The following is a 26,128-nucleotide window of genomic DNA, read 5'->3' as shown; positions in this document are numbered from 1 at the left end:
CATTTGATGTTTACTGTATTGGGTCATAATCACATATATGCAAATGCAGAACCTGGAGATACCTGGGTTGTGTACAAGGACAGGCAGTGGTAGCCAGGAATGTTAGGGCATCGCCCATCAAGTGGAAACACGCCTGGGGGACAACACGCTGTCACGACTCGCCACGTTATCTCTCCTAGCTACTACAAGGTGGAAAATGTAAAATAGATCCGCTTTCCTTCATTCCTTTCATCCTGCCATACGGTAGTCAGTCCAACCCTCCACCTCATTTCCATAGCTGCATATATTTGGAAACAAACATTTGTCCGACTTTTCCGGTGACGGCAATATTAAGTGAATCTGTAGGCTACACTCTGTCATGCATCATAGGAAGTATTTTATATTGTATGTATCTGTGGCCTGAGTCTAGAAATAAGCAGGTAAATATAATGGTTTAAAAGCTTCAAATGAATACCCACTCTCGTATGAATAAGGAATAGCAGTGCAAAATCGACTTAAAAAGATTTCTGCATTCTACATAGTTCATCTTAGCTCATCTTGGACGTATGGTGCATTCGTGTGGAATTGTGTGAAGTCTCAAGCGGCTACATTCATGCATATGAAAAATGAGATGCGTGTAAACAGAAACGTGTAAACCACGTTGACACACTCTCACACACTTGGCCTTTGCTCTTTAGGAGAATGGCTCTCAACAGCCTGACTCTTGTATCATGCATGCGTCCCACGGACTCTCCCACAATCCTATCCAGTTTACAAACACACACACACACACACACACACACACACACACACACACACACACACACACACACACAGCATGTCAGTAATGTCTGTGCCCGGCAAAGAATCCCATCCCTTCAGTTACAGTAACTCCCATCACCGCAAACATCTGAACCACACACACTGGTGACATTGTAGAGTGGACTGTAGCGTCACGTGCCGCTCCCATCGCATTTAACTGCAATGAACGAGCCATCATTGATCATGTATTGAGTGAGCGGTGGGTTGAGTGTAGAAGTCGTGACGTTTTCACAGTGAAACCTGAGTGTTTTATATTGAGGAGGGGATGTGGGTCATCCTCCAACTAGCTCTTTCCTGCACCAGAGGTTATTTTGAGTCTGCACAACGTTCCTAATTCTGATGGTCTTCAATGTGAGAGACACAAACACACACACACACACTCACACACACACACACACACACACACACACACACACAAACACACACAAACACACACACACACACTCACACACACACACACACACACACACACAAACACACACAAACACACACACACACACTCACACACACACACACACACAAACACACACACACACTCACACACACACACACTCACACACACACACAAACACACAAACACACACTCTCACTTGGCCTTTGCTCGTTGGGAAAATGGCTCCAAACAGAAAAAGTTCAAATGCATGTAATTGTAAGAAACTTTAAGAATATTTGTCTAATTCTAGACATTCAGTTAGATAGCATTGGTTAAATATCCCCATGTAATGTTGATGGAGAGCTAGCATGGCTGCAATAGAATGAGTCGGGCTTTTAAATGCTTCATAATGAGAAACCACGTGGGGCCAACTGAGGGATCACTTAAGTGGGGTAGAGTAGATCAGGTCCAAACCAACACTGCAGAAGTAATGCACTTCAGCTGTGTGACGATACTTCAGGAGGGGAAGGGGAAAATGGGATACCTAGTCAGTTGTACAACTGAAAAGTGTCTTCCACATTTAACCTAACCCCTCTGAATCCGAGAGAGGTGCGGAGGGCTGCATTAATCAACATCCGCCTCTTCGGTGCCCGGGTGATAGATGGTCACGAGAGAGTGAGCGAGCGACAGGTACTGACGGGAAAAATGACTTGATAAGGATTGAAAAAGAACTGAGGTGGGAGTGTTTAGAAATGGTTTTAAATCGGCCAGTGATAAATGGTCATAAAGCGTTGGGCCTGTATTTACAGGCGAAGGAGGTGTGGCGTTTTGCGAAGGAACTGTGTGTGTGTGAACTATAAAGGTGTTGTCTTAGGAGGAATAGGGTGTGTATGAATGACTACTTACTTTCTCACACATGAGAAACCTGTCTAGCGGGTTCTGGGAGCTTATACTGTCAGCCAGCAGCCTGCAGGCAGGCAGGTGTCTAGCTCCCACAGCCGTATGTATAGGCGGAGGCTCAGCCCGGGGTTAAAGGCCGCGGGGGCTTAGCAGTTGGCATTCCTGTCCTGCAGCTGTTTTTCTGCCCCCTCCGCTCCTATCCCAGCAACCTTTGCTGTTGATTCGGTGTTGTCATTTCTGGCACTGTTCAGAGGGAGGGCATTCATTCACCTATCTGTACTCTTACCTGGGGGAGAGAGTATGATATAAAATGTATTTTAACTAACGGCCTAATTAATATTTACCTTTTTTTTAAAGACAGATTAGAAGAATAAAGACGGCAAACTGTAAAATAATTGAGTGTTATGATTGTAATTTGTGGCAAAATGTGGAAGATAATTCTTTATCTCAATGTTCTCTTTTTTTGTCTTTCAGGTCTTCTCCTCCGTTGTTGTTGGTTTGAGCCCAGGAGGCCACCATGGAAATGCAGAGTGGGTTCATAATCTGGCTATATTGTTCTCCCCCTCTCACAACCTTTTTTATTTCTTCCTTTGTTTTCTTCCTCTTCTTGGCTATCACCTTCCTCTTCCTCTTCTCTTAATTCCTTCTCTCCCTCCCATATTCCTTCCTCTCCTTTGTTCAACTGAACACAATGTCTTCCCCCTAGTGCAATAACAAGCATGTTAGATGCATAATGGCTCATAGGTAACTTCCAAGTGCAGTGTTGTCTCTAGTAACCCCTCTTTGCTCTCCCCCCTAGTGCGTTAACAAGAGTGTCAGCTATTATTCTAAGTGCAGTCCATAATAACCACATAGATCTCCCCTCTTTCCCTCTGTAGTGGGCGAGCCCTGAGGGCACTAACAAGTGTGTTGAACATGGATAATATATTACTTCAAAGTGCACTTCCACTCTAACCTCTCTGCCCTGCTTCCCTCCGTAGTGGGCAATGATGGGAGGGTGAAGGTGAAAGAGTGGCAGCAGACCTACTACGCCGGGGACTCTGGGATCCAGTCAGGAGCCACCACAGTGAGGACCGATGACGACGGGACCGAGTACAGCACCAAGCAGTACAGGACCGTCACCACCACCGTCGTCTCAGAGAACCCTGCTGGTGAGACGCACGCAGTTTAGTGCTTGAATACACGTGCTCAAATTGACATCAACAAACGTTCAAAAGTACAACCTGCTACAAACATGCACTGTGTCACTTAGGAACATGGAGTTAAAACACACACACACACACAAACATTCACACACACACACCTTATTACTGCTTAATACTAAACTGTCATTCAAACCCAACATCTAAAAATACAAACCACAACATTCTCCTCTCCTCCCCCCTCCCTGTAGAAGTGGAGTCTCAGTACGCCCTGACCCGGGCCCAGCGTGTCCGAGCGGCCATGTTCCCAGAGACGGTGATGGAGGGCACGACCATCCTGTCCACCCAGACTGACCCGTCCCAGATGACCAACGTCCAGCGGCTGGCCGAGCCCTCGCAGCTCCTGAAGACGGCTATCGTCCACCTCATCAACTACCAGGACGACGCCGAGCTGGCCACGCGCGCCATCCCCGAGCTCACCAAGCTGCTCAACGATGAGGACCAGGTACAGTACGGGTTGTTTGATACGTCAGGGTTGGGCTCAATTCAGAATTTTGGAATTGACTCCCATTCAGCTCATGAGATTGAATTGGCCACACAGAATGTATCATTTTTGAGTTTGAGTAACAGGAAGTGCAATTTTCTTCGGCGCAATTCAAAGAAATTCCACTCAGTCATAGAACATGAAAGTTTAATTGACCCCGACAGGTCACACTGCCAGATACCAAGGAATATATCACACTTCTCTGGAAACAATGTTCATATACTCTCTTAACCTTAGTGCTTAGAATAGCCAGTTATATTTACACCAATGATTTAATTTGTTTGGCTTCTTTTTGAATGGCTTAAGGTCAATTTGAGGGTTAAACTAATGCATTCTGGGGGATGTGGTATTAATGAAATGACTTTGTTTATTCATTTGAAGTTTGTCCTGAAAATCTGTTGTTTCAACAGTTTTTGTATATAACATGTTTGATATTTTATCTACTAGATATACAGTTGAAGTCGGAAGTTTACATACGCTTAGGTTGGAGTCATTAAAACTCGTTTTTAAACCACTCCACAAATTTCTTGTTAACCTGTAGGTTTGGCAAGTCGGTTAGGACATCTACTTTGTGCATGACACAAGTAATTTTTACAACAATTGTTTACAGACAGATTATTTCACTTATAACTCACTGTATCACAATTCCAGTGGGTCAGAAGTTTACATACACCAAGTTGACTGTGCCTTTAAACAGCTTGGAAAATTCCAGAAAATGATCATGGCTTTAGAAGCTTCTAATAGGTTAATTGGCATAATTTGAGTCAATTGGAGGTGTACCTGTGGATGTATTTCAAGGCTTACCTTCAAACTCAGTGCCTCTTTGCTTGACATCATGGGAACATCCCAAAAAAACAGCCAAGACCTCAGAAAAAAAATTGTAGACCTTGGGAGCAATTTCCAAAAGCCTGGAGGTACCACATTAATCTGTACAAACAATAGTAAGCAAGTATAAACACCATGGGACCACGCAGACGTCATACCGCTCAGGAAGGAGACGCGTTCTGTCTCCTAGAGATGAATGTACTTTGGTGCGAAAAGTGAAAATCAATCCCAGAACAACAGCAAAAGACCTTGTGAAGATGCTGGAGGAAACGGGTACAAAAGTATCTATATCCACAGTAAAACGAGTCCTATATTTATTTTACCGTTATTTTACCAGGTAAGTTGACTGAGAACACGTTCTCATTTGCAGCAACGACCTGGGGATTAGTTACAGGGGAGAGGAGGGGGATGAATGAGCCAATTGTAAACTGGGGATTATTAAGTGACCATGATGGTTTGAGGGCCAGATTGGGAATTTAGCCAGGACACCGGGGTTAACACCCCTACTCTTACGATAAGTGCCATGGGATCTTTAATGACCTCAGAGAGTCAGGACACCCGTTTAACGTCCCATCCGAAAGACGGCACCCTACACAGGGCAGTGTCCCCAATCACTGCCCTGGGGCATTGGGATATTTTTTAGACCAGAGGAAAGAGTGCCTCCTACTGGCCCTCCAACACCACTTCCAGCAGCATCTGGTCTCCCATCCAGGGACTGACCAGGACCAACCCTGCTTAGCTTCAGAAGCAAGCCAGCAGTGGTATGCAGGGTGGTATGCTGCTGGCAATATCGACATAACCTGAAAGGCCGCTCAGCAAGGAAGAAGCCACTGCTCCAAAACTGCTCCAAAACTGCTCATAAAAAGCCAGACTACGGTTTGCAACTGCACATGGGGACAAAGATCGTACTTTTTGGAGAAATGTCCTCCGATCTGATAAAACAAAAATAGAACTGTTTGGTCATAATGACCATCGTTATGTTTGGAGGAAAAATGGGGAGGCTTGCAAGCGAAGAACACCATCCCAACCGTGAAGCACGGGGGTGGCAGCATCATGTTGTGGGGGTGCTTTGCTGCAGGAGGGACTGGTGCACTTCACAAAACAGATGGCATCATGAGGCAGGAAAATTAGGTAGATGTATTGAAGCAACATCTATAGACATTTGTCAGGAAGTTAAAGCTTGGTCACATTGGTCTTCCAAATGGACAATGACCCCAAGCATACTTCCAAAGTTGTGTCAAAATTGCTTAAGGACAACAAAGTCAAGGTATCGGTGGCTAACACAAAGCCCTGACCTCAATCCTATCGAAAATCTGTGAATAGAACTGAAAAAGTGTGTGCGAGCAAGGAGGCCTACAAACCTGACTCAGTTACATCAGCCATGTCCGGAGGATAGGGCCAAAATTCACCCAACTTATTGTGGGAAGCTTGTGGAAGGCTACCCAAAATGTTTGACACAAGTTCAACAATTTAAAGGCAATGCTACCAAATACTAATTGAGTGTATGTAAACTTCTGACCCCTTGGGAATGTGATGAAAAAAAAAAAAGCTGAAATAAATCATTCTCTTCTATTATTCTGACATTTCACATTCTTAAAATAAAGTGGTGATCCTAACTGACCTAAGACGGGGAATTCTTACTAGGATTAAATTTCAAAAATTGTAGACAACTGAGTTTAAATGGATTTGGCTAAGGTGTATGTAAACTTCCGACTTCAACTGTATATTTGACTACACCATTATAGAATAGAAGAGGCATTATTTAATTTCAATTTCCTTTAATTCATTTGAATTGCAATTCTGTACCATGTTTACTACTTGCATTTTCAATTCTGAAAAGAGCACAACCCTGCTATGTGTGTTTCTTCTATCTACCCCAAGCATCTAGCCATCAATCCACCCTTGTCATTTAGACATTGATTCGTTCAATCACTCATTCGTTCATGTTATTTACCACTAGTAATCACAGGTGGTAGTCAACCTGGCTGTCCTTCATTCACATTGCTGTACTTCTCCAATAGTCAACCTTTCTCCCTTAATATCTCTGCATTTTCCCTCCATTCAAACGAACCAAACCCCCCTCTACGTCTTCCAGGTGGTGGTCAACAAAGCCTCCCTGATCGTCAACCAGCTGACCCGTAAGGAGGCGTCTCGCCGGGCGCTGATGTCGTCCCCCCAGATGGTGGCGGCGGTGGTGCGGGCCATGCAGAACACCGGGGACATGGAGACCGCCCGGGCTACAGCCAGCATCCTCCACAACCTGTCCCACCAGAGAGAGGGCCTGCTCTCCATCTTCAAGTGTGGGGGCATCCCTGCCCTGGTCCGCATGCTCAGGTAGGAGTCTGAGGGACTGCCGGGGGGGTAGTGTGTGTGGGAATGCACCCTCTCATTCTCGTAACTCTCTTATTTTGTGGCCTTCTATTGACAAAGCATTTGATAGCTCATTATGAGTCTTACTATGGAAATCTATGGAAATCCTTAAGATAACTCTCTCCCTCTGTCAGTTCTCCCATGGAGTCTGTGCTCTTCTATGCCATCACCACCCTCCACAACCTGCTACTGCACCAGGAGGGAGCCAAGATGGCGGTGCGCCTGGCCGACGGCCTGCAGCGAATGGTGCCTCTGCTGAAGAAGAGCAACCCCAAGTTCCTGGCAATCACCACCGACTGCCTGCAGCTGCTGTCCTACGGCAACCAGGAGAGCAAGGTGTGTGGGTGTGGGTGAATGAGAGTGTGTTTGAATGATTGCCCTGTGTTGGCGTGGCTGCCATAGTAAATCTGTGACAGCACGCGTGGATATGAGACAGGTGTGGCCGGGTAGGGATGTCTGCCCTGTGTGCGCTTGCCTGTGATACATGAAATATTTTGACCCTTTTTGAAAACGTTCCCATTAACCTTTTAACGCCTAAACCCCTACTGGAAAAATGAGGAATTGGACACATCCAAACATGTCACGAGCTGGACTAAAAGTCAATGTCCACACTGTTTGCGGCTCATGGAAATGCTATTGCTTGATTCATATTGTTAAACTCCATTTTTCCCATCATCCCTCTCTCAGCTGATCATCCTGGCTAACAGTGGTCCGGAGGGCCTGGTCCACATCATGAGGAACTACAGCTATGAGAAGCTCCTGTGGACCACCAGCCGCGTGCTCAAAGTTCTCTCTGTCTGCCCCAGCAACAAACCTGCCATCGTGGATGCTGGTAAGTGTTTGAAATACAGTGGGTGGGGTATTAGATTTGCGAGGAGCAACACTGTGGTTTTAATGAATAGAAATCATTCCCCCCCCCCCCCCCCCCCCCTCAGTTGTAATGCTATGAGATTATGAACGACATATTTTTCAGTAAAAGGAGTTAGAAAATAGATTATCTCACCCTATCTATCCCTCTCTCGGTTTCCCTCTGTCAGGTGGGATGCAGGCTCTGGGGATGCACCTGACAGGCTCCAGTCAGCGTCTGATGCAGAACTGTCTGTGGACCCTGAGGAACCTGTCTGACGCCGCCACTAAACAGGTGAGACTTCTACCTTCCAACCCAGAGACCGTTTCCACCCTGCTGTCTGTTTCTCTCGTGTTTGTCCTTTTACCTCACTTGCATTTACTCTAAATGTGCTTATTTCTTGCAACAGCAATGTGTTTTTAAGAACCATTAATATATTACAGATGAACTAAACTCTGTCTCTCCAGGAGGGTCTGGACAGTCTTCTTCAGACCCTCGTTGGTCTCCTGAGCTCTGACGACGTCAACATGCTCACCTGCTCCACTGGCATCCTCTCCAACCTCACCTGCAACAACGCTCGCAACAAGGCAATGGTCACCCAGGGCAACGGCATCGAGGCGCTCATCCACGCCGTCCTGAGGGCGGGAGAGAAGGAGGACGTGGCGGAGCCGGCCGTGTGCGCCCTGCGTCACCTGACGTCGCGCCACTCCGACGCCGAGGTGGCCCAGAATGCCGTGCGCATGCATTATGGCATTCCCGCGATCGTCAAGCTGCTCAACCAGCCCTACTACTGGCCTGTCGTCAAGGTGAGAGGATAGGATAGGCAGGGTGGAGAGACAACCAGCCCTGCTACTGGCCTGTCGTCAAGGTGAGCGGGGGAGAGAGAGTGAGGGGTTGTAGGATAGAGAGATGAATAGTTGACAGATGGTTGCCCAGGGAGAGGGCTAACCATTCACGTAACCGGCTGCTTAATTCTGAGGTGAGAAGTAGGAGGCATTAGGAGAGAGGGAAAGAGGAAGACCAGGTTGTGATGGAAGGATGAAATGAGGGATAAGGAAGAAGCTACAGGGAGAGGGTGAGAAATGGTAGTGCGAGAGAAACTGTAAACGATGAGATGGGTGATATTTTTTTTTTAAACGCCTCTAACCAAAAACAACTTCGCTTTCTTTGTGAGCACTAATCAAAATGGTAACGCCGTCTCTCTCGTCCTCAGGCTGTGGTTGGTCTGATCCGTAACCTGGCACTGTGCCCAGACAACCAGACCCCTCTGAGGGACGCCGGGGCCATCCCCCGCCTGGTCAATCTGCTGCTCAAAGCCCACCAGGACGCCCAGAAACACGGCTCCGCCGCACAGCAGACGTACCAGGTAGATGTAGCAACAGATCTATTGACTTAAAAAAGATGTATGTAAATAAATGTATCCAACTGTTACATCAGTAATGTGCCCTATTCTTAACCTCCCTAGTCTCTTTTGTTACTGACTCTTGCGCTCTCTCTCAGGATGGCGTGAGGATGGAGGAGATCGTGGAGGGGTGCACAGGGGCCCTGCACATCATGGCCAGAGACCCCATCAACAGGGGAGAGATCGCCAGCATGCAGACCATCCCACTCTTTGTACAGGTAAGAGCTTTTAAAAAAAATTTTTTTAATCATGTTTCTTGCTTTTAAGACATCTATCTCTGTTGCTGCTTGTACCTCCTGTCGACTGTGTGTTAACCGTTGTCTCCCTCCTCCTACCTAGCTGCTGTACTCTCCAGTGGAGAACGTGAAGCGCGTGTCAGCGGGGGCTCTGTGTGAGCTGGCCCTGGACAAGCAGTCTGCTGAGATGATCGACGCAGAGGGAGCCTCCGCGCCGCTCATGGAGCTGCTGCACTCCAACAACGAGGGCATCGGTGAGACCACTTCTATTAGAACCACATCAAAAAAAACAGGATTTGCCATAGATGCGTCGCTAGTTTCACGTTTTTTTTTTATTAGTCGTACGGTATACGAATGGTATACATCGCCCAACGAAATCCTTACTTGCAGGTTCCTTCTCGACAATGCAACAATAAGAAGAATACAAAACATTTTAGCGTAAGTAAAATACAGGAAGGCACAATCTATAGTCCAATATTTACATGTTTTTGGGATGGGGGGGAAGTGTATAAATGTAGCAGTATAATAAGAGTCTGGTAGCAGCAGTTGTGATGTGTTGGAAGGTGCGGAGACTCAGACCAGGTGGTCAGTCCAGTTCAAGTGTTCAGCAGTCTGACGGTTTGTAGTTAGAAACTGTCTCTGAGCCTGTTGGTATCAGACCTCGTGATCCGATACCGTCTGCTCGACAGAAAGGGAGAGAACAGCTCGTGATGGGATGTGTGGCGTCCTTGATGACGCTGCATGCCTTCCTCGGGCACTGTTTCCAGTAGATGTCCTAAATGGGTAGAAGCGCGGTACCAGTGATGCACTGGGCCGTCATCACCACCCGCTGGAGGGCCTTGCGGATAGATTCAGAGATTGTTGTTTGGCGTCCATTTGAGAGGAAGTTATTACCTGGAAGAGAATGCTTTTTTTTTTTGTCTGACTGCGTAATGGGCAACATTTCCATAAACCAGTGGAGCCTCAACGGGTGCAAGTCTCTGCTGGCTTTCATCTCTCTCGCACTTAATTTACCAATTATTGAGTCTGGGCCACATCTGATCTCTTAACTCAATTGTTGAATGAGACAAGGATTGAGAAGTAGCATTGCACACTGCAGCCATTAGATTCCCCCTGATACATCCTCTCAGAACTTGGGAGTAGATTGACTTTGTCAGCCAATCAATGTGTCCGTGTGACAATCTAACCATGTCACCTTTCTCCTCCCTCCAAGCCACCTATGCGGCCGCCGTTCTCTTCCGCATCTCCGAGGACAAGAACTCCGACTACAAGAAGCGCGTGTCCGTGGAGCTCACGCACTCCCTGTTCAAGCACGACCCCGCCGCCTGGGAAATGGTGAGTGGGGCTATGCTCGAGGCCTCTAGCGCCCTCTGTGGCAAGGAGGGAGCCACTGCAGGATCTAATAACAAATTGCAGCTTCTCTCAATTCTGATTTAACTGAAGAAAATACTTTGCTTCTAGCGGTAATTTAATATTGATTAAAAATGCATGTATTCAATTTGTCGATTCTTACATGTGAAGTATTTCAGTTTCTGTAAAATGGCAAAGTGTAATATTTTGTATTAAGAGAAAGGTAGATGATGCAGGTTAAGAAAACAGGTTTCTGTCATCCATATATGGGCAACTCGCTGACTTGATTTTGACCTTTCACCTCTCGTGACCCCCTCCCCAGGCCCACAATGCTGTCCCCATGGAGGCAGGCTACGCAGCAGACGGTGAGTAACTCACTCTGGCAGAAAGGTGCCCATACTGACTGACACACTAACATGGGGCAGAACAGAACGCTGGCTATAGCTCTGTGGGTTCATGTGCTAGTTAGTCACTGTTCCAACGGGCTGTGTAAATCCAATGTATTGCTTTGCTATATTTTAAATTTCTGACATGATTATACTGTATTAAGGAGAGCGAAAGTGAGTCATCACCCCCCCCCCCCATTCTTTTATGATTGAAATAAGTATCATCTCCAGATCATTTAATATTTTGCAAAGTGTTGATCTAAGAATGTGTGTGTTTCAGAGCTGGATGCAGGCTACCCCCATTATGTCGACTACCCTGCTGACATGCCCATGGAAGGAGAGATGGGGATGTCCGATGTTGAGTACCAGACCGGCGGCATGAACTACGACATGAGGCAACCGGGATATGCTGAGCGCTATTAGGACAAGGGTCCGTGCATACAGCCAATAGACAAATGTACACGCGCTCTTATTGTCAAGCGCGCAGATACACGGAGACCGAGCAGCCATTAGTTACATACACCTATTATTATAAAAACAAGTCGCACCACTTTTTTAATAAAGATACTGTTCTCTCTACAGACACTGAAGGGAGGAAGAAGCAGAGGGGGAGGGGGAGAAGAAATCACACAATCTTCAAATGGAGTGATTACATTTAACATTTAAGTCATTTAGCAGACGCTCTTATCCAGAGCGACTTACAAGTACATACATTCATACTTTTTTTGTACTGGCCCCCCGTGGGAATCGAACCCACAACCCTGGCGTTGCAAGCGCCATGCTCTACCAACTGAGCCACACGGGGCCACAACACATTGAGTGATGTCAATCTGTCTCTGCTCATCTCGATGTAGTATATGCAATTATCACTGACTGTGGGACTCCGATTCTAACAGGGCTTACCTTCTGTTTTCTAAGAATAATATTGATGATGCACCGGTTTTTAGTCGGACGTTTTAAGGTTGTTGTTGTTGCGCTTTTCGGTGGGTAATCGATGCCAAAGAGATTTTATTTTGTGACGATAATCATGTAGCTTCCTTTTTTATTTTTTTTATTTCAATACTAGTTGAAAACACTGCCAGAGGTGACTGGACAATGATGTGTAGTGTACAGCTCACCTGCTTACTTTCAACACTATTTGCTGTTAACATTTTTCCAACTGTGTTTCTCGAAAGTCTGCATGAGCTAATACTGACTCAGTGGTGTAATATTCTTACATTTGACTCTCACAGTAGAAGAGAACCCAATAGGGGGAGTCTACTGGAGGCCCTAAATCAAGAACCTTAGGTGGAACGCTACTGACAGGGAAATTTTGTCTTTCTACATAAAGGTTTTTACTTCAATTTTGTTTAAGAAAATAAAGAATATATTAATGTACAGGCAGACTGGGTATTGATTTTACTCTCTGGGAAATACTGTATATCTGGGGCAATGCCATACTGTTTATTTTGTTGCTCTGTACAGCATATCTTTCCTACCCAAATTTAGGGAAAGTACTCTTTATCCAATGATGATGCATAGCTAGTGATGCTGGAGTCAGAACCGCCACTCTTCATGGGACGGTAGTAGTTACTTGCATTACTAGAGAGAACATTTTCAGTAGTCTCTCAGCCTAAAACAGTCACATTGTCTTGAAGAATGTTCACTACATAAAATGGTTTGTGGCTCCATCTAGTGGTGTGCGGAGACACCGGAGCCCATGCAACAAGTTCAGCAGACCTGGCTATAGCATGTTATTTTATAATACTCCATTAGCCTACAACATGTACCCTAAATGATTTCTTAAATTACAGGTGTCGTTTAAGGCTGTGGTCTGGGCACATTTTAGAATTGTATACCAGAGAAACATTATTAAAATTGTCTCACTCAGGACTCTTAACTCCTAAATTGAACAAAACCAAATATTATATTTGCTGTAGGTGAAGCAGAGCAGAAAAATAAATGCTATTTAATTTGTTAAGGTCACTGAATTTGTGTGTTACAGATTAAAATCTGTGAGACTGCAATGACGACCAAAGGAATTATCAAGATAAATATAGAAAGGATGGTAACTGTCAAATAACATCCTACCAGAGCTTCAGCTAAAACCAGGTAGTACGGGCCTACTGATTTCTGTATCGATTCTGCTTCTAAAACCGCAATGCAAAAATCAACTACCTGCGATGATGGAATTCTGGCCTGAGTTTCAAATTGGAGGCTGCTCTACCTGACACAGGCACACTGTCATTCCAAACCCTAAACCCTGGGTAAAGAGGGTCAGAAAATGTGGAGTAAAATGTACGCAGATGGGTCAGTGTACCAGAGGAGACACTGTAGAAGGACGGAGTGCCAGCCAGTCCAGATACACTCCTACTCTGTTCAAATAAGACGCGGTAGCAGGGAAAGCAATAATCCTAGCATTCTGGAAGGCGATGTAACTTTTCAAAGCGTCGCAAACTCCAGGACTTGTCATTACGTCCCAGCCAACAGTCCCCAACCTCTCCACTCCTGCCGATTTGTCTCTATTTCCTCTCAATAACTGCGCCTGTTCAGACCCTCTTTACACAGCACCTGCCAACAGCCCTGCTAATCAGGATACAGCCAATCACTCACAGGCATCTAATGGAGAGACCAAAAGACACGATTTATTCGAATTTTTTATTACTATTTAATCTTATTTCTATCCAACAAAAACATTTATTCTCACTGAATCGTGTGTGTGCAGCTTTCAAGAGAGAAATCAACATTTTCTTAAGCCAGATTTTATCCAGTGTTCTGCATCATGGTCCACACTGTCTCCTTCTCCTATTCAAGGAGGTCCGTCTCGATCCACGTTGAGTGAAAAGATAGTAACAAACCATTTGATGCTTCAAATGTGAGTTAGTTCACTTTAATAACGTCAAACTGAATTTACTAACCTGGAGTGTCTCCAATTTGCAGTTTGGACTCTCCAGTCCAGCAGAGAGCAACTTCACTCCTGAATTCTGCAAGTCATTGTCACTCAGATCCAGCTCTCTCAGGTGAGAGCTGAGGCCAGCGTCATTACGTGAGGTTACATCCTTTCAGTCTGAAGAGGAATTATGTACATGATCAACAAAAATATTTCCCAGTAGGTTTTTAATGCATTGGAAGGTGAGGTGGGACACTCTCTATGCAATAAAAGTGTACCTTTTTGTTTTTATTGGAAATGTCCTTATAGTATCATATCTAATGGAGAGATTTTTAAAACACCAGGTACTCACAGAGCTGTTCTGGAGGCTTTGATCATAGGCAACAGCCTCAAAAGACCTTCTGATTTGTAGTACTTCCTTAGTCGTCATTCAGACAGTGGAACAGATTGATGCTTCTCCTTGATGTACTTGACTGTTTCCTCATTGTTCTGTGACCTGCTTCTAATCTTTGTTAGTAGGGACCGTAAGATAGTCTGGTTGGATTCCAGTGAGAGGCCAAGGAGGAAGCGAAGAACAGGTCCAGGTGTCCATTCTTACACTGCAAGGCCTTGTCCACTGCTTTCTTGTGGACGATGGTTGCAGGTGTCTCTTCAGATGTTAGGTTTCTGCTTGTTTCCTGTTCAACCATGAGATTGACATTCGACAATGAGAACGCCTCTCTGAAGAGCTGAGTGCACGCTCCTGAGTACACTGACGCTTCTGTAACATCAATGCCACATTCTTTCAGGTCGTCTTCATAGGAGATCAGATTGCCCTTTTTCCAGTTGTTCAAAGGCCAGTTTCCATATCATCTTTGTCTTTTTCCATTTGTGAATATGTCTCAGCATGATCTGGTCTCTTTGGAAATTTCTGTTTTTTGAGCCATATGTTACAGTTCAGGAAGTGTGAATACATTTGAGTCAGGGTCTTGGGCATCTCTTGACTCGGTTTCACGCAACAGCCTCCAGATCTGTAGCTGAAATCCAACTGAAGACTGGCATGTGGCACATGATGTCGAGGCTTCTTGAAGACTTCAGGTGTGTAATGGTTTTTCTGGCTAGGCTCTTGTCACTGATTTTTCTTCCTGGAGTACTCCTTCTGTGGGTCATTGAAGCCTCATCTCTGTCACCTGGTCAACACACTCTGGAGGGATGCGACTAGCAGCTGCTGGTCGGGAGGTGATCCAGATGTGAGCAGAGGGAAGCAGATTCCCCTGAATGAGGTTTGTCAGCAGCACGTCCATGAGCAGGTCTCGTTGTTCTGGAAGTCAAGGGGAAGTCGACACTCATCCAGACCACCAAAGACAAACAGTACTTGTTGAAGTCTGAGATTGCGGTCACTTTTATTTCCATAAAAAAGGTGCTTGAGAAGGTCAAGCAAGCTGTGTTTTTTCCCCCTTCATCAAATTCCTCTCAAAGTGAAAATATCAACTGGATATCTTGAATGGCTTTTCCTTCAGCCCAGTCCAGAATGAACTTCTGCCAGAGACTGTTCTGCCAATGCCAGCAACTCCCTTTGTCAGGACAGTTCTGTTGGTTTGTCTTACTCAGGTAAGGGTTCAAAGATGTCGTTGCATTTTGAACGATGTCTCTTGTGTTGCTGATCTCCTGGATGCTGTCTCAATCTGTCTCGCCTCATGTTCATTACTGACTTCTCCACTTCCACCCTCTGAATGTAGAGCTCCGTGTAGATCTGAGAAGTGTTGGGTTTCCTTGTGTAGCCATTCCTTCAAACACACATTCAAACGTCCTTTTTTAAAAAAAAGTTGAATTTGAGTTTAGGTTGACACCTCAAGCTCACCTAAACGATCTGACAATGAGAAGGACAAATGTACTTTGAAGCATTCTAATAAAGGCATAGTACGTTCAATACATATTTTTGTACATCAATCCAACTGTTTGTGGGCATATTAAAATTGAACATTAAAGATCTTACTGTTCTCCAGTGTGTCAGCGAGCTCGTTCTGGTTCATGTTCCTCAGGATGTGCAGTGTGATCTTCAGAGCTCCCTCTCTGGCACTGCTCTTCTGGTTCTCATCTTCACCGTACACCACCACCTTCCCCTGACTGTCAGAGCATTCTGGGTGATTTGGACTCAGAATCTTCTTGAACTTCTTTAATTCACTCTTTACAAATGTGATGACTTGGTCTTCAACCAACTGGAATAGGCAAAAACAGGTCTTCATATGTAAAGAACAAACATTATTTATCTGAACGTTTAATGCTGTAATTTCCTGGTGGGGCCTTGAGCCTTAAATACTACATTCAGTAGTCAGAGGTTAAAGGTCACAAAGATATCAAACAACTATCCATTCACTTTTAACTAAGACATGAGCCAGCTCACCTCTGCCGTAGACCGGCCACAGGGAATGTCTGACTCTGATCTCTCTTGCTTGTCTCTGCACACATGACATAACACGCATCACAAGTGCTACCTTATTGATAATCACCCCCCCCCCCCAGAATATATCTGGCTGATGGTGGAATACAGAAATTGTCTGTCTAGCTCTAAGATCTAAAGCACTCGGCTTCGATCAGTAGAAATGCCTTCCTCCATGAATTGTGTTTTAGGATGAACCATTGACCAGTCACTCTTAAAGGACTCACAGCTGAGTCCAGGGGAATTGGATCCTGTCAGCAGACAACTTAGACCTACAGTCAAACATAAGGGAGTCCTGACTTCATGCTTTAATGTGGAGACATAAAGATGATAAAAGAGGGAACCGTGATAAATTCTTACGCATGGCCAGTGTTCCCATTCCTGAAGTGTTCTTGAAGTTGACTGGTCCCTGTTCTTGGACAAACAGCGGTGTATGGTCTCTGATGCTGGGCCCTGTAAAGAAGCACATTCAATGTAACTCATAAAACTACAGGAAGTTGGTGATTTACTGTTTGCTTCAAAAACATTGATTAGAAACAAATGAGCAGAACAAGAACACAAACCAGACAAGCTGTTGATCAGTAGATATATTTTCTGTCCTGAAATTGAACGGAGGATCAACAGACATGTATGTTTGCATGATCAGACAGCTGGGTACAGGTCAGACGTCTCTCCTGCTGGATTTGGCTAAAACACAGAGACAGATCTTCAGTCTATAATATCTTCTGCCTTATCCTGGGTTCCAATCTGTTTGTGCCATCAAGCCATTCCTTGCATGCCAAGGAGTGACATGATGGCACAAACAGATTGGTACCCAGGCTACTTTTGCCTTATGATGTAATATCACTTCTGAGCTCTACAATGATCAAAATGTGTGATAGATATGCTGTTAGGAATCTGTGTCAGTCCCATACATACAATGAAGCTGGAAAGTGTTCTAAGTGTCAATTCCGTCAGATCGCCATTTTGTTTAGGCGCACCCCCACTCTCTCCCCTGAGAGTGCTCATACTGTGTAGAGAGAACAGAATTGTGATGACAATTAAAGGCCCACTCCTTCATTTGGAAAACAACATTGCGGCAGCTCACAACTTGGTTTACTATATAATACATCACGTTCAAATGGATATCAGTAGTGTAACTATCCAAGCTAATACAGTCAGTGTTTATCATATGGCATTGCGTATGAAAACTGAGAATCATAAAAGCTGCACTACATTATAGTTGAGTTGTTCTTCCAGTGTTTGCAAGCGGGCGGTTGGTAGTTTTCACCCATGTTGAAATGGAATTTCCGCCCCGTCACACAAACTGTGTGGAACACGTTACAGGATGTCGCCTCTAACTTCGCATGACAGCTTTCCGCAGTTCAGGGATTTATCAATGTTTACCATCTTCATAAATACCCATGTAGTTCAGTATTTCATTTGACTGCCATGTGTGATAAAGTAAAAAAGGTATCGCTATCCAGATCAGGTGGTCATGAACACAGGCATTTAGGCTATATTTGGTGCTGACAGAAACCATTTATCTGTTACAGGACATTGCATTTTGCAGGCTATAGGCTTTGGCTGTCTTGAGGTACCCATGCTGAAGTGTGAATCTAGAAGAAATAAAACACCCTTTATACCGTCACCTCCAATAGTAGGCATCTTAAGTCGGAAGTTTACATACACTTAGGTGGGAGTCATTAAAACTCGTTTTTCCTACCACTCCACAAATTTCTTGTTAACAAACTAGAGTTTTGGCAAGTCCGTTAGGACACCTACCATGTGCATGACAAGTAATTGTTTTCAACAATTGTTCACAGATTATTTCACTTATAATACACTATCACAATCCCAGTGGGTCAGAAGTTTACATACACTAAATTGACTGTGCCTTTAAACAGCTTGTAAAATTCCAGTAAATGTCATGGCTTTAGAAGTTTCTGATAGGCTAATTGACATAATTTGAGTCAATTGGAGGTGTACCTGTGGAAGTATTTCAAGGCCTACCTTCAAACGCAGTGCCTCTTTGCTTGACATCATGGGAAAATCAAAAGAAATCAGCCAAGACCTCAGAAAAAAAAATTGTAGACCACCACAAGTCTGGTTCATCCCTGGGAGCACTTTCCAAACGCCTGAAGGTACCACGTTCATCTATACAAACAATAGTACGCAAGTATAAACACTATGGGACCACGCAGACGTCATACCACTCAGAAAGGAGACACGTTCTGTCTCCTAGAGATGAACGTACTTTGGTGCGAAAAGTGCAAATCAATCCCAGAACAACAGCAAAGAACCTTGTGAAGATGCTGGAGGAAACAGGTACAAAAGTATCTATATCCACAGTAAAATGAGTCCTATATCGACATAACCTGAAAGGCCGCTCAGCAAGGAAGAAGCCACTGCTCCAAAACGGCCATAAAAAAGCCAGACTACGGTTTGCAACTGCACATGGGGACAAAGATCGTACTTTTTCGAGAAATGTCCTCTGGTCTGATGAAACAAAAATAGAACTGTTTGGCCATAATGACCACCCTTATGTTTGGAGGAAAAATGGGGATGCTTGCAAGCTGAAGAACACCATCCCAACCGTGAAGCACGGGGGTGGCAGCATCATGTTGTGGGGCTGCTTTGCTGCAGGAGGGTCTGGTGCACTTCACAAAACAGATGGCATCATGAGGGAGGAAAATTATGTGGATATATTGAAGCAACATCAAGATATCAAAGCTTGGTCACAAATGGGTCATCCAAATGGACAATAACCGCAAGCATACTTCCAAAGTTGTGGCAAAATGGCTTAAGGACTAAGTCAAGGTATTAGAGTGACCACATCACAAAGCCCTGACCTCAATCCTATAGAAAATGTGTGGGCAGAACTGAAAATGCGTGAGCGAGCAAAGAGGCCTACAAACCTGACTCAGTTACACCAGCTCTGTCAGGAGGAATGGGCCAAAATTCACCCAACTTATTGTGGGAAGCTTGTGGAAGGCTACCCAAAACATTTGACCCAAGTTCAACAATTTACAGGCTATGCTACCAAATACACTGCTCAAAAAAATAAAGGGAACACTTAAACAACACAATGTAACTCCAAGTCAATCACACTTCTGTGAAATCAAACTGTCCACTTAGGAAGCAACACTGAATGGCAATAAATTTCACATGCTGTTGTGCAAATGGAATAGACAAAAGGTGGAAATTATAGGCAATTAGCAAGACACCCCCAATAAAGGAATGGTTCTGCAGGTGGTGACCACAGACCACTTCTCAGTTCCTATGCTTCCTGGCTGATGTTTTGGTCACTTTTGAATGCTGGCGGTGCTTTCACTCTAGTGGTAGCATGAGACGGAGTCTACAACCCACACAAGTGGCTCAGGTAGTTTAAATGTATTTGGCTAAGGTGTATGTAAACTTCCGACTTCAACTGTACATAAATACTCACAATATGGATGACTTGATCTTTGTGTTGATACCATTTCCAAATTGCAACTCCTCGGCTTAAACAATTGAAAGTGAACTGTACAATTAATGTGGGTAGTGTATTAAATGAGTTCATGACTTACCTTCCTTCTTTGCTTCCTCCGGCTGTTTGGTTATCAATGGCTTTGCTGGCTGAGATATGACTTTCACTTGTGTTGTCATTGCACCTGTTTTTGTGGACTGCATATTTCACAGATAGCTCATTAGTAGCAGGCAGGCCTTAAATTTATTTTGACTAAGGAAAAAGGACTAAGGCTATATTTCCTCAGTATTTTGATGGGTATGCCTAGTTTACAAAACCATTGTTTTTATTTCTGAGTTTCTTTTTTGATGCACCATGTTCAACAAAAATAGTAGGCCTCTTGCTGAATTAAAATAAGAGCGACAACTGTTTAAAAAGTTTGTACATTCATTTATTACAACATAAATGTACATAAGGTTTTCACCCCCAAAAATAAATGAGCATTTTAAACTCAAGTTAAAAAGCAGCTGGTTGGCTGATCATTTAAAATGTTTCCAGTCCATGGTCATCATCTGTTAATAAAAATGTAACAAATCGCTGCATTTCCCATTGTTCTGAAAAAGGAAGTCATTGTTGGAAATGCATCACCCGACCAGAAAAAAAAAGGGAATCAAAAAACAAAACCCACAAAAAAAAGTCACAAATAAATATAAATCTGGGTCAGTTGATATCATCATTGGGGTGAGAGGTCATGGTAGGCCAGCGGTCAGGATGCTGCCCAGCAGGGTGCGATCCTTCAGAGCATTCTCCACATCCCTCTCCTCAATCTTCAGAGAAACCTTGGTGAGGCGAGCCTCCTTGGCTTTTTTCAGGGCAAAGATGCCCCGGCTCTCCAGCAGACTGCAGAGGGAGAGGCACTCGCCCTGGCCCACGCTGCCCACCTGTCTCTTGGCACATATACGGCTGTACACCTCATGGAGCTGAGGGATAGAGAAGAGAGTCAGACTTGAGAAAGACTGGCCTTCAGCAACTCAATGACTTTGTGGTAACCAGGTCAGTGCAAGAGAAAACATCTAACTGTATTTTACATTTCATTCTGACTAGCTACCTAGGCTTCTATGATAAATGTACACTGAGTGTACAAAACATTAGGAACACCTTCCTAATATTGCGTTGCAACCCCCCCCCGCCCCCCCCTCGGAACAGCCTCAATTCGTTAGGGCATGGACTCTACAAGTTGTCGAAAGCGTTCCACAGGGATGTTGACTCCAATGCATCCCACTCCTTTGGGTGGTGGGCCCTTCTTGATATACACGGGAAACAGTTGAGCGTGAAAAACACAGCAGCATTGCAGTTCTTGACAAACCGGTGCACCTGGCACCTGCGACTATACCCCATTCAAAGGCACTTCATATTTTGTCTTGCCCATTCACCCTCTGAATGGCACACATATACAATTGAGACACGGACTGTGTAAGGCAAAAAAAATATTTAATCTGTCATTCACACTATTTGAAGTGGATTTAGCAAGTGGAAGTTGGATTTGGCAATAAGGAATCATAGCTTTCACCTGGTCAGTCTCAGGGAAAGAGCAGGTGTTCTTAATGTTTTGTACACTCTATATCAAGGTGTATTAGAAAATGATTAAAAGCAAAAAAAGCTAAATGCTCGCTCTCAATTTACAAACATGGGTGGTTGTATCGTGTTCACACAAATGCAGTGCCCATCTCTCACCTTGCCCAGTGGGAACTCTTTGTTCTTGCCGTTGCGGGTGAGCAGTAGCAGACAGCAGACCAGGAGTTTCTGCTGGAGGGGGAAGCTCTCTCCCTCTGAGGAGGACATGCGGTCCCCGTACACCTCCGACAGCACTCTGGCCACCTGGGGCACGCTCACACGAGACTCAGTAGTTTCTGCTGCCTTCTTTCTGTCGTCAGATTCCACGAGCTCCACAGCTCTCCTGTAACAGAGGAACTGGCGTCATGACACTTTCTGTTCTCAAACAAAACTTCCACCAGTTGACCCACTGTCCCCCAGACGGCGATTAAGGCAGCCCCCCGCACCTCTCTGATTCAGAGGGGTTAAATGCGGAAGACATTTCAGTTGAATGCGTTCAGTTACACAACTGACTAGGTATCTCCCTTCCCATACCAACTTTCCAAGACCACCTAGAACTAGCCATAGTAAACGCACATTTTTCGGTTGCTCATATTTGATCTTACATTTATTTTCGTGGCCAATCCAAAGGTGTCCTAAGAAGTCAGCATTGCAACCAACATGATATTTAGTATTACTGCAGTGTATTTAAGATATTTAGCCAATTCATTCCCTTACCGGCAGATATCCAGAGCTTTGCGTGCATCTCCCGATACAGCAGACACCTTCCTGGCACAAAACTGCACGGCCGATGCGTCTAGTAACCCTTCTCCGGACACCCGTGTGAGTCTGTCCTGTACGATGGCGGCGAGCTCCTGGCGGCTGTAGGGAGGGAAGTGTAACAGCTGGGGGCGACAGCGAGGCAGGGCCTGGAGCCTGGGGAGGATCCTGTCCGTCAGGTCCAGAGCGTTGGCGATACCTAGAATGGCACAACACCGTCATTACACCTGCCTGCATACAGGAAGACTAAGGACAGCCCGTATTAGGAAATGGCTATGAGAGTTGAATGGATGGAATTTAAATCTAGAAATGGGTAGACGTGTGTATGAAGTTTTAGGGTGAAATCTAAAGATGAATTCTTAGATATTAACTAGAAATTGTAACGGCCAATGAAACGTGTTTACCAGAGACGGCGTATATTGTTTTACACGGTATATTCGGGGGTTCTTACCGATGAGACAGAGGCGGGACTTGGGCAGGTAGGGCCACTCAAAGATGGTGTAGAGAACGTCTTGGGCCTTGCTGTCCAACTGGTCCATTTCATCCAGGACTAGAAGACTGGGGAGAGAAGGAGAAAGAAACCAATAGACAAAACTTATCGGTCAGCAAAATGTAGATCCTCTCAAATGTGTTTTTTTTTTTTATGGTGTAAATTGAGTAGTTGGACAAAGAAAACTTCAGAGCGAAAAGCAACTTTTTTTTCTCTTTGTAAACGTGATTTAAGTTTTAGTTCAGGGTTATAGATACTCACACAGTGGGCCCTGTGCTGGTCAGCAGTTTCTGCAGCTTGGTGTCGGTGTGGCTCCCGGAAGCCCCCAGCTTCTCTGCCAGCAAGGGGAAGATGGCGTGGGAGCTACGTAGAGCCATACAGTTGAACACCACTGTCTGAATCTCCTTCAGCTCATCCTGGATCAAGAGAGGAAATAGTTAAATTCATTTAACAGAAATCAATGGGGTTAAATTTACACAGGGTTCAGGGCTGTACACAAGGGGTGGAATTAAGTGATTCTGCACCTTATGGTAGAGGTGCACGGTCATATTAGAGTATTGGGATCCACTCAAGATCCATCACTAGGCCAATGAATGTTGGAATCCTGTCAAGGCAACAGATCCAATGCTAGGCTAACGCTAACAATTAACCCATCATTAACAAAGTGGAGGCTAACGCGAACAGTGGCGCTAACCTTCATCTCCTGCAACACACAGTTGAGGCAAGCCGTCTTGCCGGTGCCGGGGGCTCCAGAGATGTAGAGGCTGGCCGGGCTGGCCTTCAGGGCCTTGTCCTCCAGGAAGGAGCGGATGGAGGACCTCTCAGCCTCCCGGGATAGCAGGCGCTCTGGGACGGCCGTGTGGAGGGCCTGCTTCACACTATGGAACTTGGACTCTGGAGAGGGACCGGAGAATGGGTTAATAGTCTGCCTTAAGTCTATATGACGTGAACATTTAGAATAATGAGCAAATCAAATAAAGGCACACATTTCTCTTTGGAGTTTAACGCTTTTCATTTGCACTTGAGAAAAAGATACGAGGAAGAGAACGTGAGGGAGGAGGAAAAAGGTACGAGGAAGAGAACGTGAGGGAGGAGGAAAAAGGTACGAGGAAGAGAACGTGAGGGAGGAGGAAAAAGGTACGAGGAAGAGAACGTGAGAGGAGGAAAAAGGTACGAGGAAGAGAACGTGAGAGGAGGAAAAAGGTACGAGGAAGAGAACGTGAGAGGAGAAAAAAGGTACGAGGAAGAGAACGTGAGAGGAGAAAAAAGGTACGAGGAAGAGAACGTGAGAGGAGAAAAAAGGTACGAGGAAGAGAACGTGAGGGAGGAGAAAAAGGTACGAGGAAGAGAACGTGAGGGAGGAGAAAAAGGTACGAGGAAGAGAACGTGAGGGAGGAGAAAAAGATACGAGGAAGAGAACGTGAGGGAGGAGAGAAGGAAGAAGAGGAAGAGACCATGAGAGACATGTCTTACTTTCAGCAAAGAGGCGGACCCCGGGGGTCTTCTCTGATCGGGGACATGATGGGCTCCCACTGGGGGTCTCATGCAGGCTGCTGGGGGAGGCCCTGGGGCGGGAGAGGGGGGTCAGTAGTCTCCTCGGGGATCGAACGGGGGAGTTCTCATCCAAGCCCAGCTTGCGGGGGGAGGACAGGTTAAGGCGGGTCTGTTTGGGAGGAGAGCCCAGTAGGTTGGCACTGAGGTTACAGCCATTTTCATCTCCTAAGAAACACACAGAAGACGGATGGTTAGGTTAGAAACAAGATGTCTATCTTTGAAAGAACGTCACGTTTACGTCAAGAGTTGAAATTATTCCTTAATTTTGAGCATGGTGGTTTATCAGCTTAGACCTTGAACAGAATATGTAAAAAAAAATGTTTTTTTTTAAATCGTAAACTGACTGAAATTTGAGACAGTGAAAGACTTTCAAAGTTGTGTATAATAACAATCCCATACCTGTGCGTTTGCGAGGGCTGAGGGGTATTCTTGGGGTCAGCCTTGGGCACAGAGTTATGCCTTTGAGGGCCACGGGCCCATGTGAGAGTGCCGTTAGCTGGACCCTCTCTGGAAGGGACTGCGGTTTAGAAGCCTCCACGGAGCAGAGGGACTGGGTCTCCTTCAGCTGGGATGTGCTCTTGGAGGGGGTGCTTTTTGAGTCAACCCTAGAGGACTTGCATCTGGGGAACTGGAGGATGGGCTGAGCCTGGGAACGTGTACTGGGCATCTTCCCGGTGAGCACTTAGCGTCCAGACCGGTTTCAAAAGACTGGGGGGGGATGAGGATAAAGGTCAGCCATTGTGACAACAACCATGAATAGATAGCAAGAAAAACAATTGTCTTATGTTCAAGAGTGACTTGAAATGAGTGAATACAGAAGAGGTACAGAACCGCTTAATAGTAAATGACGTTACAATACCATCCATCCTAGCGATCAGGCCTACCCTGATCGAAGTAGTTATAGTATTTTCCACTCAAGTTAATGTTATAACTGCTAAGCATGACTCCCTCGATTTACAAGTGTGTGCTGTCTTCGTATACGTCTTTGTGCCGTTGTTGCACTGTTGTAAATCAACATTACAAAAGGTTAGTCCGAATGTTCGACTGTATACTGGCTATGCAACAAACAATTCGGCCATTTCCGGGGCCATCAGACTGGTGGGAATTTGCAGTAACTACTGTATCTGAAGACTCAATGGCGCCAACAATACGTGTCCTCATTTGTGGCGCCAACAGCACAAATATTTTTGACACTGAAATGGCGTAAAATACCACAATCAAAGAAAACAGGACATATATTTGCTGTTTTCGACAAACTGTTTTTTGTATCTGACTAGCTAGTTAAACTTGACTGATAATAATCCCCCCAGTATGCTACGGAAACTCGCTCGTAATACATCTCCCCCCAAATTCTGACAAAATCTAAATTATCTCGACAAATCCAACGTAAATGCTACAAGTCTCCACGTTTTAAACATGAATTGAAAGTAGTGTTACCTTATTTCAGTTCTTGATTAAGTAGTATTCGGGCTAGTCGTCTAGATGGATTTCGTGTGATGTCTCTGGCGCGCTCTAGTCTGTCTGTCTGACTATGAAACAAAACTTGCGCCAAATGTCTCTACAACTCCTCCCCCAATCAGCTGGACTTCCCGCAGCTAAGGTCTGATTTGTCCTTTTTGTGTCATTTTGTTATTTCCCAGGCTCTCATTGGTTCATCTTCGATTGTCAGGTAGCGTCAGTGTCTACGTCACACAAGTACATGGTGGCGGGAGTTTCAATAATATATATTTTGGCGGACTGGAAATTTCCCGGGAAATTCAGCATTGTCTGGTGTAACATTTAACACAATATTCTCTAGTGTTAGTAACTTTGTTTCAGTT

At 45.0% G+C, this 26,128-nt stretch overlaps 2 protein-coding genes and 2 non-coding genes across 6 annotated transcripts in view; 1 reads left to right on the top strand and 3 right to left on the bottom strand.

Moving 5' to 3' along the window:
- LOC129839330 (junction plakoglobin-like) overlaps positions 1-12,553 on the top strand; it is a 30,957-nt gene extending 18,404 nt beyond the window's left edge. For 2 of the 3 annotated variants that reach the window (XM_055906667.1, XM_055906669.1), the window contains exons 2-15: positions 2,549-2,604; positions 3,055-3,225; positions 3,468-3,721; positions 6,681-6,919; positions 7,090-7,291; positions 7,643-7,787; positions 7,993-8,096; positions 8,270-8,608; positions 9,016-9,168; positions 9,303-9,422; positions 9,544-9,694; positions 10,654-10,775; positions 11,113-11,155; positions 11,457-12,553. In XM_055906667.1, coding sequence (XP_055762642.1) covers positions 2,592-2,604; positions 3,055-3,225; positions 3,468-3,721; positions 6,681-6,919; positions 7,090-7,291; positions 7,643-7,787; positions 7,993-8,096; positions 8,270-8,608; positions 9,016-9,168; positions 9,303-9,422; positions 9,544-9,694; positions 10,654-10,775; positions 11,113-11,155; positions 11,457-11,599 — 2,199 coding nt within the window. In that variant the 5' untranslated portion in view covers positions 2,549-2,591 and the 3' untranslated portion in view covers positions 11,600-12,553. The remainder of the gene's footprint in view (positions 1-2,548; positions 2,605-3,054; positions 3,226-3,467; positions 3,722-6,680; positions 6,920-7,089; positions 7,292-7,642; positions 7,788-7,992; positions 8,097-8,269; positions 8,609-9,015; positions 9,169-9,302; positions 9,423-9,543; positions 9,695-10,653; positions 10,776-11,112; positions 11,156-11,456) is intronic. The other variant, XM_055906668.1, reaches the window with a different exon arrangement.
- Positions 11,908-11,983, bottom strand: trnaa-ugc (transfer RNA alanine (anticodon UGC)). Its single transcript has one exon. It is a non-coding gene; the product is annotated as a tRNA-Ala (tRNA).
- Positions 12,554-20,320: 7,767 nt separating the features above from the next.
- LOC129839712 (cell division control protein 6 homolog) lies at positions 20,321-25,837 on the bottom strand. The gene is made up of 9 exons (XM_055907297.1): positions 25,746-25,837; positions 24,708-25,016; positions 24,228-24,473; positions 23,449-23,648; positions 23,016-23,170; positions 22,716-22,822; positions 22,223-22,463; positions 21,626-21,848; positions 20,321-20,871 (listed from the first exon to the last, which is right to left on the bottom strand). Exons 2-9 carry the CDS (start codon positions 24,973-24,975, stop codon positions 20,641-20,643), a joined length of 1,671 nt encoding a protein of 556 aa, XP_055763272.1. The 5' UTR covers positions 24,976-25,016; positions 25,746-25,837; the 3' UTR covers positions 20,321-20,640.
- Positions 22,090-22,160, bottom strand: LOC129840037 (small nucleolar RNA SNORD58). Its single transcript, XR_008757156.1, has one exon. It is a non-coding gene; the product is annotated as a small nucleolar RNA SNORD58 (small nucleolar RNA).
- Positions 25,838-26,128: the final 291 nt, after the last annotated feature.

The sequence above is a fragment of the Salvelinus fontinalis genome, chromosome 40, assembly GCF_029448725.1.
Source record: "Salvelinus fontinalis isolate EN_2023a chromosome 40, ASM2944872v1, whole genome shotgun sequence".
Classification (NCBI taxonomy): Eukaryota; Metazoa; Chordata; class Actinopteri; order Salmoniformes; family Salmonidae; genus Salvelinus; species Salvelinus fontinalis.
Note: the sequence above shows the minus strand (reverse complement) of the source record. Positions and strands in the feature narration are given on the sequence as shown.